This window comes from Macaca fascicularis, chromosome 10 (assembly GCF_037993035.2).
Source record: "Macaca fascicularis isolate 582-1 chromosome 10, T2T-MFA8v1.1".
NCBI classification, from domain to species: domain Eukaryota; kingdom Metazoa; phylum Chordata; class Mammalia; order Primates; family Cercopithecidae; genus Macaca; species Macaca fascicularis.
In genome coordinates this window covers 7,285,139-7,298,497 of record NC_088384.1, presented here as the reverse complement: position 1 = coordinate 7,298,497, position 13,359 = coordinate 7,285,139, and the positions used below count along the sequence as shown (strand labels likewise).

At 54.8% G+C, this 13,359-nt stretch overlaps 1 protein-coding gene across 6 annotated transcripts in view; it reads right to left on the bottom strand.

The window, feature by feature from the left end:
* The window catches only part of SHISAL1 (shisa like 1), a 159,432-nt gene that overhangs the window by 29,199 nt on the left and 116,874 nt on the right, over positions 1 to 13,359 (bottom strand). For all 6 annotated transcript variants that reach the window (XM_065522016.1, XM_065522017.1, XM_045363480.3 and 3 more), the window contains one exon: positions 12,652 to 12,969. In XM_065522016.1, coding sequence (XP_065378088.1) covers positions 12,652 to 12,969 — 318 coding nt within the window. The remainder of the gene's footprint in view (positions 1 to 12,651; positions 12,970 to 13,359) is intronic.

Genomic DNA, 13,359 nt, shown 5'->3' with positions numbered 1-13,359 from the left:
GCAGTCCCAGCTACTCAGGAGGCTAATTCAGGAGAATTGCTTGAACCCTGGAGGCTGAGGTTGCAGCGAGCTGAGATAGCACCACTGCACTCCAGCCTGGGCAACAGAGCAAGACTCTGTCTCCAAAAAAAAAAAAAAAAAAAAAAGACATTGGCTTCCCACAGCAATGTTCACAGACCACTGGAGCAAGCGAGATTATGTGAGGAGGTAAATATACCAGCATTTGAACCGTTATGCGCAGGGGCAAGCTGGTAAACATTTAACAACCTATTCTCCAGAGAAAGAAAAACCCTGATTTGTAACACATGCTGTCAATTTCCCGAGTGTAAATACCAGTGCTGTCACTGAATCAAAGACAGGAAGAGATACAAGTAGCCACCACTTGATAGATTTCCACCATACAGACACAACAGATGCAAATAACCTCGCCAGCACAGATGACTGTAAATGTAGCAAAAGAACTAGGAAGTGATACATTTTGAGTATGTATTACCTGTGTGTTTAACACAATGTATTTAATTGCATGTTTATATAATTTGTAATAGTGGTTGTGTTTAACAACAGGCTACCATAATTCCTACAACTTGAACTCTCTTGAGCCAGTGTGATGTAGCCCCATCTCATACTGGATATGTTTACTTGCTTGTTTTAATGAGAATTAGGAAAAATACAACTCTTAAACCAGCGACGGTATTGCTTAGAGCAAATCTGACTTTTCTACAAATACGACTTGATTTCAAGTCAATTAAAAATGTATTAAGTAAACAGAATGAGGGATGTACACAGACCAAGAACACCAAGGAACTGAAACGTGGGGGATAAATGTTGCTTTATGAAAATGGTTTCAAACCTCAACTGTCTTGGGGGTGCAGTAAAACAAATGGGCAACTCACAAGAGAGGAAATACAATTAATTAACAAATGAAAGGAAAGGTGTTTTATTTCAAAAACCACCAAAGAAATGCAAACAGGCTGGGCGGGTGGTTTATACCTGTAGTTCTAGCACTTCGGGAGGCTGAGGCAGATGGATTGCTTGAGGTCAGGAGTTTGAGACCAGCCTGGCTGACACAGTGAACCTCCCCTCCGCCGCCGCCACCCACCCTGTCTCCACTAAAAACACAAAAATTAGCCGGGCGTGGTGGTGGGTGTCTGTAATCCCAGCTACTCGGGAAGCCAAGGCAGGAGAATCACTTGAACCTGGGAGGCGGAAGGAGGCTGCAGTGAGCCAAGATCGCGCCACTGCACTCCAGCCTGGGCGATAGAATGAGACTCCATCTCAAGAAATGCAAACTGTATAAAAATGAGGGCACCCCATGCTGGAGAGGGAGCCCCGAATCCAATAACCTCAAAAGCTGCCTCGCTGCACCAGCCCTTTGGGAATGAGGCTGGCGCTGGAATCGAGACCCATAAAACTGTCACCCCCTGGACTCAGGAATCTCCCTGCCTGGCATCTATCTGGAGGAAATCATTCCAGAAAGGGAAAAGCCACAAACTCACAAAGGTGTCTGCTGTTTTCTGGAGTATGTCTCCTCCTCCTGCCCCCAGGAGAGCTGGGATTGGTGTTATTTGTCATCGTATTAATAAAAACATTACACGCTGTATAAACGCCCCACGGTAGGCAAATGACTGCATGAATCCCACATGTGGAATCCGAACAACTGTGTGGCCACTGAAATGGTATTTAGAAAGGTCAGGTAAAATCACAGGGCCATTGCTGATTCAGTAGAAGAATAAAATCAGAAGGCACACCATTATTAGAGACGCGCAAACGCAGGTGTGCATTAGAAGGGAGGAAAATGCAAAGCAGTTATAGCTGTGAGTGAGTGGGAACCCGAGCGGCTTTTTTTTCCCCTATTTTTTTACTCTTCAAATAATAGTTGCAACATTAATCACAGTTAGCATTTCCTGAGGCACATGCCACAGACCAGGCTCTGTTCCAGTCCTAACAATCATCTCACAACCTAAGGCCACTTGTGTCCATTGTACTGATGGGAACACTGAGGCTCAGGGGAGCTAGTGGCTTACCTGCAGTTGCCCACTGGCCTGTAGACAGGATCTGAACTCAGCTCTGATTCGAAGACTACGCAGTTCACCCCTCTGCGGGTTTGCTAGAGTACAGCTAGGAGGTTTTCGAAGTAAACTTGTATTAGAACTAAGCGTGGGTGTTGCGTCTTTACCTTCTGTTCTGCCAGGCCCTCCTCTGGTGGGGAGTGGTTTGCAGAGGAGGGTGGGGAGCTGCCAGGTGGAAGAGATGAGCACACCTGCCGCCTCCGGAAAGATTCCCAGGGCTGGGAAAGACCTTCACAAATGGTGCAGGGGAAAAGACGAACCCCGAAAGCAAACAAAACCAACCACGCACCCCAACCGAGCACACACCAAGCTGGCACCATAGCCTCGTTTAAACCCCTGCCTGGCAGCCCGCGAAGGGGCCGACGGCGGATCAGAAGCCAGGCTGAGTTTCGGGAGGCTCCTGGGCCCACATCAGACAGGATTTGTTTCACTGACACCTGCGGGCCAGATCTCAGGTGCTTTGGGGGATCCCTGAGGTCCTGCCCCGGGGATGAGTGAGACCCGCCTTGCACAGAGAACCCACAACCACAGGGCAGCTATGCAGCCAGCATGGGGTGGCATCATCTCAGTGTTAGCTCTCACAGGGAGCGAAGTAAAGGCAGAGACGTTGCTCTTCCCAGTACAAGGATGTGGGCTTTGGAGTCCACCAGACCTGGGTTCCAATTCTGGCTCAGCTGCCGTGCAGTTCCCAGGAATCTCTTTCCGAGCTTTGGTGTCTCCTTCATAAAATGAGGCTCGGGATGGCCAAGCTGCAGTGCAGCTGGGGAGGCTAAATGGCACAATTGGTTGCAGCTGCTTAGCTCAGTAAGTCCTCAATACATGGGAGCCACGGTTACTAACAGTAATAAAGCAGTTCACTGATTTGACACTGATTTGACACTGTCTAGGTGCCTTCTGTGCACAAGGCACGGGGCAGGAAGATTCATTCATGCAACATGGATGTATTGAGCACCTACTATGTGCCAGGCCTTGTTCTATGTGCTGGGGTCACAGCTGAGCACAAGAAACACCAGTCCCAACTCTCCTGGGTTTTCTATCCAGCAGAGGAGACAGGCACAAAGCCACAAAGCTTGATGTGGCACAAAGCCACAAAACGTGATGTCAGGCGGCAATGTACATGATGAGACAGTAAAGGAGGACAAAGGGACAGAGTGATTGGCGGAGGTGGCTGCTTCTATTTTGTAAACCTTGGCCAGGGAAGGCCCCTCTGATCGGGTGACTCTGAGCAGGGGCTGTGGAAGGGAGGAGTGAGCCCTGCTGGTGTCTGGGAGGGGAGAGGTCTGGGTGGAGGGAACAGCAGGTGTGGCTACAGCAAGTGCCAGTGTGGGGAGATGAGGACAGAGGGACAGTGGGGTGGGGTGGGGTCATATCACGTTGTTGGCCAAGGAAAGCATTTTGATTCCTAAATGTGAAGGAGGCCATCGGTGGGTCTTGACTTAATGTTTTTAAAAGATCACCCTGCTGCTGTCGGGGCCAAAGGCTGGTATCAGGGAGACATGCGGTGGCGGCTGCCTCCATCCTGGCCAGAGAAGACAGACAAGGAGGGCTGATCTCAGTGGAGGGGTGGGTGTGGGGCGGATTCTGGCTTCATTTTCAAGGTATTGCTGATGGAACACGTGAAGCGGGAAAGAAAGGGAGGAGCCAAGGAGATGCTGGGAGGCAGCGGGGACATGGATGTGCTGGTCCCCCCCAACGTCTATGGGACATCCAAGAGCTGCCCTTGAGGACTCAGGCTCTGCAATGACAGCAGATCTGGATTCAGGGGAGAGAGACCAGGGAGAAAGACTGGAAGGTGGACAGGATTGGAGCTGTGGGTCTGGGTGGGGTCCCCAGGGGATGGGTGGAGATGAGAGAGAAGTTAAAGGGAGGAGCCCTTGTATCTAAGATCGGGGAGATAAGGTTGGAGCTGCAAAGAGGAGCAAGAAGGGCAGCCATGAGGGGCCAGGATCCAGGACCCTGTGGTGCAGAGGACCTGGGGCTCCCCGGTTCCCCTCAGTCTCTCCCTCCTCCGAGGCTATGCTTATGCTGCTCTCTCTGCTGGGATTCCCCTTTCCCCACTTTGGCGAACTCCTATTCATCCACTGAAACCCTTTCTTTGTGTTAGCTGCTCTCCCCCTGGCTGACCAGAGCTTAGTCTGGTGGACCGCGAGTCCTGGGACATCTGAGCACTGTCTTGGACACAGCCGTGAACATCCAAGAGCTGCCCTTGAGGACTCAGGCTCTGCAATGACAGCAGATCTGGATTCAGGGGAGAAAGACCAGGGAGAAAGACTGGAAGGTGGACAGGATTGGAGCTGTGGGTCCGGGTGGGGTCCCCAGGGGATGTCACCCACCCCTCCACTGAGATCAGCCCTCCTTGTCTGTCTTCTCTGGCCAGGATGGAGGCAGCCGCCACCGCATGTCTCCCTGATACCAGCCTTTGGCCCCGACAGCAGCAGGGTGAAGGCTCCTGGGAAAGGATCTGAGCATTTGCAGAGCAGCTGCTCCATGCCAGGGCCTTTCCGGGTTTCCTCGCATTTAAGGAGACAAAACCTGAGAGGCCAGTGCTGTCACCCACTGTCCTGGTAAGGAGGCGTAAGCTACCTGCTGGAGGCCCTCCAGGTACCTCAAAACAGGGGAGCTGGGATTTGAACCCAGTTCTGTTTGCCTCCAAGAGCTTTTGCTCCTAACTCAACTACTCTGCCTCCAAACAAAACAAATCAAAACAGCTTCACGGCAGGTGGGGCTATTCAGAGGCCAGCCTCCTGGAGGGTGAGTGAGTGCGGATCGTTGGGCCACACCTCCTAGGCAGGGATGTGGAGCGAATCCCTGTGGCAGGTTCCAGGGAGTGCTGGAGAGCTGGAAACCGTCTCTTCCTGGAGGCTGAAGGACCCTGGGCATGAGACAGAGGCGTGCTCACAGAGGCTAAAAGAGAACCATTTCAGGGTAGAACATCAGCAATCCCCATGGCCTCAGGCAGAAGTGAGTCACTGAATTATGGGCCATTGTCTCCTTGGACAATTAGCACAGCCATTGCAGTGGTGGTTATGAACACTTTTCCATCACACAGGAGGCTTGACGGGACATAATGTTGAATTAAAAACCCAAGACACATCATTTTATGTGCAGGATGACAACACTGCCCTGATGACCGGCCAGGCTGGAGGACGCGGAGCCCTGCGGAGGGTGGTGAGGTCACTTGGTTCCCACACTGGCAGTGTCCTTGCGATGGTTAATACTGAGTGTCAACTTGATTGGATTGAAGGATGCAAAGTATTGATCCTGGGTGTGTCTGTGAGGTGTTGCCAAATGGGGTTCACATCTGAGTCAGTGGGCTGGGGAAGGCAGACCCACCCTTCATCTGGGTGGACACCATCTAATCAGCTGCCAGCGTGGCCTGAATATAAAGCAGGCAGAAAAATGTGAGAAGGTGAGACTGGCCTAGCCTCCCAGCCTCCATCTTTCTCCTGTGCTGGATGCTTCCTGCCCTCGAACATCAGACTCCAACCGAGTTCTTCAGCTTTAGGACTCAGACTGGCTTCCTTGCTGCTCAGCCCGCAGACAGCCTACTGTGGGACTTTGTGATCGTGTGAGTTACTACTACTTAATAAACTCCCCTTTCCATAGCCCCTATTAGTTCGGTGCCTCTAGAGAACCCTGATTAATACAGTCTTCCAGCAAGCAGGGGCACCTTTATGGAGGAAAATGAAGCAGAAAAACAGAGGAAACTGTGACTGTCCCTTGGGGGAGTGCTGAGGAGGAGGAGGTAGGTAATAAGGCAGGGACATAAAGAAAAGCAACAGGACCGCAGGCCCCAGGGACAGCCTGTGCACTGGCTCAGGGTGGCCGGGCCTCTCCATGGATTTTAATGCCCCCCCTGAACCTTTGGGGGTGCAGAAAGGGGTCAAGGAGTTGTGTTCCCCAGGAGAAGAGGTGAGGAGAAACTGCAGCTGCCACAGGGGTCCCGGTGCACCTCAGGGGCCTCCATGGGTCGTGGTGATGTGGATCCCAGCTGGGCCACAGTCAGCCATGTCTAGGATGCGGCGGGAGGAGCAGCATAGGCCTCTGCTTAAAGAGGGTTCCTAGAGTCTGGGACTGTAGCCTGCACTCCGGGGAGTCCGCACAGTTGGGCACCAGGGCGTGGGCAGGAGGAGGAGATTCCCTGCAGTCCCACTGTGTACCCTCAGGAGCTCTCATCACCATCACCATCCAGGGCAGGCACTGAGACTCAGGGAGGGCCGGCAACTTGTCCGAGGACACACAGCAGGTGGCGTCACTGGTTCTGAGCCTTTCTGTCACCCCCTGCCTGCCGCCCATGGTACCCACCACCGCAGAGTGACACTGATGAATGGACATCCTCCAGGGTTTCAGCCAAGCTGTCCAAACAAATGGAAAGCAGCCTAGAGAGCCAGTAAAGGAGGGAACACGTGCCCTATCGAGCCTCAGTTGGGAAAAGACAGGAACTGGAGGGAACAGCTCAGTTTCCTGATCCAGCTGGAACCCCCAAGGAGCTGCAACTCCATCCCCACTCAGGACATCAACTGTCTTCTGAATTCCAATCACGGAAGCCTCCTTGGTATTTGACGTTACACCAAGGAAAGAAGATATTTGGTCATCTCCCTTTTCAGTCTCCTCATTTTCTGGAATTTCTTGCTGTTGGCTGGCACCCTCCCTGCAGAAACCACACACCAAGGACTCCGGCTGCAGAGCTGGGAAGAACACGATGCTTGAGTTTCAGCAGGAGAAGGTTCTGGGGTTGGGTGAACTCTAGGACCTCACAGGGGAGGATGAATGAGTTTTGCAAAGAGCTGGAGGGGTTCTAGGAGCAGGCAGAGTGAGGTGAGAAAAGGTGGTACTGGGGCTTTGCTGGTAGGCAGAGGCCATTGGATGGAGAGGAACTCTGGACATCTCCCCATCCCTGCTGGGCTCCCTTCTCTCCAGGTGGCCTGAGGTCCCCAGGGCCCAGGGTGATGGAGCCAGCGCTGTAGAGGCACTCAGGCTCTAATGACCACTCTGCCCTGTCCCTGCATGCCCCACAGGCAGCATCAGCATCTCCCAGGAACTTGCTATAAATACAGAATCCCAGGCCTACCCCATCATTAGGCGTCAGATTTTGCAAACCCAACAAGACCTAGGGGATTTGGATGCCCCTTAAGATCTGAGATGCACACATGATCCCCTCGAGCCAAGCTGGGAATTTTTCCCTGAACTCTGACAGCCTGGAAGGGCTTCGGGGCTGGGAGGGCTGGGGCTGGGCAGCCTCCTCTCCTCAGGTCACTCCCCATCCCCCGTCTCCACCTAAGCCCCTAGACCTCAGGGTGGGTTTTGAAGGATGAATAGAAGTTCCCCAGGGAGGTGTGGGACAGAGCACACTGTGAAGAGAATTGAGTCAAAAGCAAGGAGGTATGAATCAGCGAGGGATTTGAGGGGTCAAGGCTGGGGTGGAAGGCATGGGCAGTGAGGTGGGGGCAGGCTCTGAGACAGGCAGGGGCCAGGTGGCAGTTGGCTCAGGATCTGACATGGGCTGGGGAAACCTTGGCTGAAACCCATGGATCTACTGTGTGGCCTTGGGCAAGTCACTGACCCTCCCTGGGCTCAAGTTCACTCATCTATACAAGGTGATGATGTGTCCTGCTGAGCCCAATCCTCAGGGTGGGAGTTACAAGAGTCCATGGAAATACCAAGGGGGGCAGTGTCTAAAGTCAAGCACTAAGCATGGTTCCCAGCACTCTCTGCTGGGCTCTGCGGGTCTTACAGGGTGGTGAACAGCAGCCTGAGGCTTCAGGAGGGGGCCGCTCAGGTCAGGAGGCAGGGTCAGGCCACCAAGGGCTGGGGAGCAGGCTCAGAGGCAGCCGAGGCCCTCTCTCAGAGATGGGAATGTGGATGGATGGGGGAGGGAGGGAGGTGAGGGCAATGGGGAGTGGAGCTGGGGGTCCTAGGAGGGTCGGCCCCTCATCAGGTCCTCACAACTACACTGCGAGGCCAGGCTTGCCCAATTTACAGATGGGGACACTGAGGCTCTGGCTGAGGAGGCTTGGGGCAGGCAGGTGTGGCGCTGGTGGGGCCAGGTGGGTGTGTCTAACTGGGAGCTGCTGCCTGTGCCCCGGATTTGAGACAGCAACAATAATGACCATCACAACCATGAGAGCGGCACCTCCCAGGACCCCGGCCACAGCTGCAGTGATGAAGACAGTACAGCATGTGGCAGGAACGTGGCGACGTTCTCGGGCCCGGCTTAACCCCGGGGGCATAGCAGCTCCTCTCGTTGGCCCCTCCACTGCTTGCTCCTTTAGCCTGAGGTGGGTCCTGGTGGTGCAGAAGTGAGACCTGCACTGTCAGTGTGAGGGGACCAGCGCCCACCACCTGAGGAGAGAGAGGGCTCAGCCCAGACCCTGTCCCAGACCCCCAGTGCTGATGCTCCTGCTGCATCCCTTGCATGGGATTTGCTGAGCAGCTAATATGTGCTGGGGCCCTGAGTCGGGCTGCAGTTCTGGCCGTGGGAGCTGCACACCACTGCACAACTGACAAGGGCGGGGAGTCTGGCAGGTAGACGAAAGTCCAGGGAGTGAGGTCAGGTCAGGGATTGGTGGGAGGGCCTGGCTGGGCTGAATACAGGCGGGAGTGTGTGAGTGTGTGAATGTGTGAGTGTGTGTGTGTGTGTGTGTGTGTGTGTAGGGGGTAGTGCTGCCTCCTGCCGCACTGTGAACTGAGTGTGCAACTGTGCAAGGAGGGCCAAGGTGCTTAGAGAGGCTCTCTACGCCTGGGAGGAAAACCCAGGACCTCTGCGGTGCGAAGGAGACACTGTTAGATGAAGAAGGCACCTTGTCGCAGGTGCTGTGTCCCTGGGGTGCCTGCTGGGTCATACTGGGCTCTGGGCCCTCAGCGGTTGTCCTGACTACTTTCAGGAGGAAATGACGGGCAGAGTCTTGGGGTCACCGGAGAAGACAGTCCAGAGAATCTGAGCAAGAAACTTCACAGTCTGAGTTCATTATCTACTAAGTGGAGGGAAAGCCCCGCTTCTCCGTGAAATTAAATGACGGCGGCTGAGCTTTGTGACCATTGCACCCCTCTCGACGTCCCTGCTAGCTCCTAACTCAGTTATAAATCCCACAGGCGGGGAACGGCACAACGCCCCACCTGCCTGGCCATGCGATTCGGCAGCACCTGGCGTTTGCTCGGCCAGCTGGCAGGAAAATCACATTTCTAGCGATTGATGGAGTGCGTGTCTGCGGGGACCAAGATGCAGGGACCAAGATGCGGGGACTGCGTGGGGCCGAGCCACTGCCGCCAGACCCTTCAATACTGCTGTGCGGTGGCCTGGGGGCTGCCTCGGGCCCCTCACCCACCAAACCCAAGGGGTTTCTGAGAGGGGAGGCTGCGCTGGCCTCATCTGGGGAGCCGAGGGCCTTTAGGCTGGACCCAGCAGTCGCCCAGCTTACTCCTCTGCCCCAGCTCTGGGATCTGCTCCCCGCCCACCATGGGCCCTCCCGCTGCAGAGCACCCATCAGAACCACTGCGGCAGTCAGGGTGGGAGCCAGGGACAGGGAACTCCTGGGCACTGAGGCAGTCCTGTCTCCCAGCACAGCTGCCCCTTGCCTCCACCTCCCCTGGCATCGCCTGCCTGCCCTGTCCTGGCATTGCCTTGGCCTCCTGCCTCTGTCCCCACTGAGGTGGTCCTTGACCCACTGCTTGGGTCCCACTAAGCCTCCCCAGAAGCGGCTGAGCCTCATTAGGAGACTCCAGGAGCTCAGGGGATGAGGGTGTGTCTGCAGCTGTCTTCCTCCTGCCGCCCCTGAGGAGCTGGAGAAGCTGGAGTCATTCGCAGGAGAAAGAGCTGGGGTGGGCAGGGGAGAAAGAGAGAGAAGCCACAGAGGCTGGGCTCACAGACTTCTGGAGGTGAAAGCAGAAGTGAAGAGAGATTTGGGGAGCAGCGGCACTCAGCAGGAGGCTCCTGAGAGGGCTGTGAGGGGAAGAGAAGCCTTTCCAGGGGCTGATGAGCATTCAAGAACCTCCCTGGCCCACACTCCTTGCCTGGACATTCTCCAACGTGACTGAGAAGAGCCGCAGAGAGCGCTTGTAATGCCTGTTTGGGTGCCAAGCAGTGTTCCATTGACTGGGACACCACATGGAGGCTGGGCCACCTGGGGCCAGGGACCTAGTCCAGTTACAGTCAGAGCTATAATGCTGGAGATGTCCTGGGTCACACAGCCGGGAGGACCCTGGAGTGGCAGAAAAGGAGGCTCCTCCCTGATCTCCAGATCAAATCCCCTCTCACTTTGGTTCCTCAATTGGTAAAACTGAAGCCCAAAAAGGAAGCTCCTCACGCAGAGTCACGCTGCGGGTCAAAGAGCACAGCAGGAGTGGGACGGCGCCCGTGAAGCCAGCCAGGGACTGGTTATTCCCTTGTCCTGCACCACACCCCTGTGGGTTCTGACAACCCTTTTTCACACTCACAAGGTGATGGGAACACCTGCCTGAGCTTGCACTCAGGACAGTCAGGAAAGACGAAGAGCCTCTGAGCTCCCAAAGGAAATGTGTCCCACCTGGACTTGGAGCTCAGCCGCCCACTCAGGCTCCGTGCAATCCCTGCAGGCTTGGCAAGCTCTCTGCATCCTGATGGCATAGCACAGTGCCTGGCACACGGCAGGTGCACAATGTGCGCTTGTTGGTGACAAGCAATATGGAACAGGGGTAGGGTGGGAACCACTGCTGAGACAGGCAAAAGTGTTCTGGGCAGTATGAGATGGGGGAGCTGTTAGCAGCAAGCACGGTGACACAGGAAATGGAGGACCCTGAGGCCGAGGCAGGAAAACAGCCCCCAGGTGCTGAGTGCAGGGCGCTCACAACATCCACTATCTTCTTGGCAAGTGTTCAGGGAGGTGTGAGCTATTTATTCCAAATGCACGTGCACGCAAAAGGTGTGGGAGTGGGGGAGGACCACCGTTTTAAACGGAAGATTCTCAGCTATCAAAAAGCTTGGCTCTTATAGACACTTTCCAGTGCCTCCCAAGCTGTGGTGTCTACAAGCATCACCCTCAGAGAGGCCTGGTCAGTAGGGTCTGGGTCTTCAGTTTGGCAAACCCTCGAGATGTGTCTGTTGCAAGGGGTTCACATTTCAGAACACCCCACTGTTGGGTCCTGCCTGGAGTCCCCACTACTCAAGGGTGGAGGCTGGCTGCTTCTCTACCCATCACCTCCACATTCCTCAGAGCCTGGCACAGACCCCTGCCTCAGCACCCACTCAGCCAGCATTTGTCAAATGGAGCCACACAGGGCTGTATCTTTGTCTCCTGTGTGATGGATGGCGTCATTATTCGATCGATAAGCACAAGCTGATTTATGCATATCTTATTAATTATTTAAGGCACTCATTATTGAAAAGGTCACTACCTGCTAGCTATGTGAACGATCACTAACTCGCTCGGTTGCTGCCTCCAAAGAGGAGGCAGCAAGGGTTAACTGAGGACCTACTATGTGCCAGGTAAGGGCACAGTTAACCCTTGGGAGGGGGCAGTCTTACCCACTCCTCCTTCACGAGGATTGGAAGGTTAAGAGGGTGAAATCTCGTGCCTGAAGTCAAGGAGCAGGTAAATGGCGGAGCCAGGACTCAGACCCAGGTCAGATTGCCTGCAGAGCTCCTGGACATGAACCCAGGGGTCACTGTGTGGCAAACTCCTGCACCCCTCCAGCAGGGGGATTCTGGGATAGATCTTACAACCCGGGTTTGGTATCATGATGTCCCTGGATGATGTGCCCTGAGCCCTGTGTGCCCATGGCTGCAGCTCAGCCCTCACAGAGCATCTGAACCTCTCACTCTACCCCTTGACCTGGGAATCGACCCTCCGTCTGGCTCCTGTCCTTGGTGCTAGCCAGCCTCCCAGGGAGTTCCTGCTCCAAACGCATAGACTCTGCCTCTCCCCTTCCAACTCTAGATGCTGCACTACCCAGGGCCGCCTGGGGTTAGGTCAGGCCCATTCCCACTATACTGGAACTGGGCAGAAATGGGAATTGCTGTAGACAAGCTCAGATCTGAACACAACCCTGGAGCAGCCACCCCACAAGACCAGCCCTGGAGATGCCACCTCCCTGTCTGGCTTCCTTCCTTCCTTCCTTCCTGAACAGCCTGCCTGAGTCAGCGCTAGTACCCCTCATGCCACACAAGGCATGTACGTATAAGGAACCAAGTAACATTTGTATTTTCTAACCTCATGCTGAAAAATCTGCCTGGACAGACGGATTTGCTTCCTTTGGCCAGATTTACAACTCAGAAAGGCATCCGGTTTTCCCCTTTGCCTTGACAACTAGGAAACGCAAAACTCCACTCAATGTTTAGTGTTTCCATCTCTCACACTGGGCTCTAAGTGCAACGAGCTTGCAAGCTTTGCTTCTAAGCTCTGTTTCCACCTCTCATTTTGACTCTCCTGTCCAGGCATGTGTTGTAGGCTACCCATGACAGTTTGAAATTTTTCTTGGCAAACAGCAAGATAAGCAAACAATCAGGTACCTAATGAGCCAAACACTATGGCGAGAATGATGGCATATTCTCCAAGCGCTCCAAAGACAATCACCCAAATCAGTCTGGGTCTGTACTGCAGCCACTCACCAGGCAGACGAACTCTGGAAGGTCATCAGCGGTGGGCTGTGAGCATCTCCCCGCAGCGTGTGCACGGCCTGGGGGGCTTGCGGCAGTGGGCCTGGGGGAGGCTGCGGCTGTGGGGCCCGCTGCCCTGGCCGAGGGGCCCGAGCAGGGTTCCCCCACCGCCGGGGGTCCTGTTTCATCCATCGTCCCTGGATGCCCCACCGTGCCAGGTAGACCTTGCAGATGTCGTAGTTCATTGCCGAGTAATACAAAAGGTCCAGAACCAGCAGCATCAACACGAAAAAGCCATAGATCCACACTCCCAACAAGGCGGTGTAATTGCTATGAACAAACAGAGAGGGAGTGAGTGAGGAGAGGGGAGCAGCCCAGCTCGGTCCGGCTTCATCAGTGGGGCTGATTAGAGAACGTGGCCTGGGGGCTATGTCGTGGTCCCAGGGAGGAGGGTACTGAGCCCCTCTGGAGAGCAAGGCCTTGGCTCCCTCTCCTCTGCCTGCCCTGTTCGCCTCCTTCCCTGGAATCCACTGCCTGGTCCCCACCTGAGCATCCTCCAGGACCCCTAGCCCTTGGGCTGGGATCCCTGTGGGTCCCACGGAATCAGGTACTTTGGAGGGAATTCTGAGCTGGCATCTGGGGCTCCCAGGACATGATAGCCTCTTCCTTTACCTGGTGCGGTTTTGGCCTGCCCTCTCCCTCCTTCCTGCAGGTGCCCCT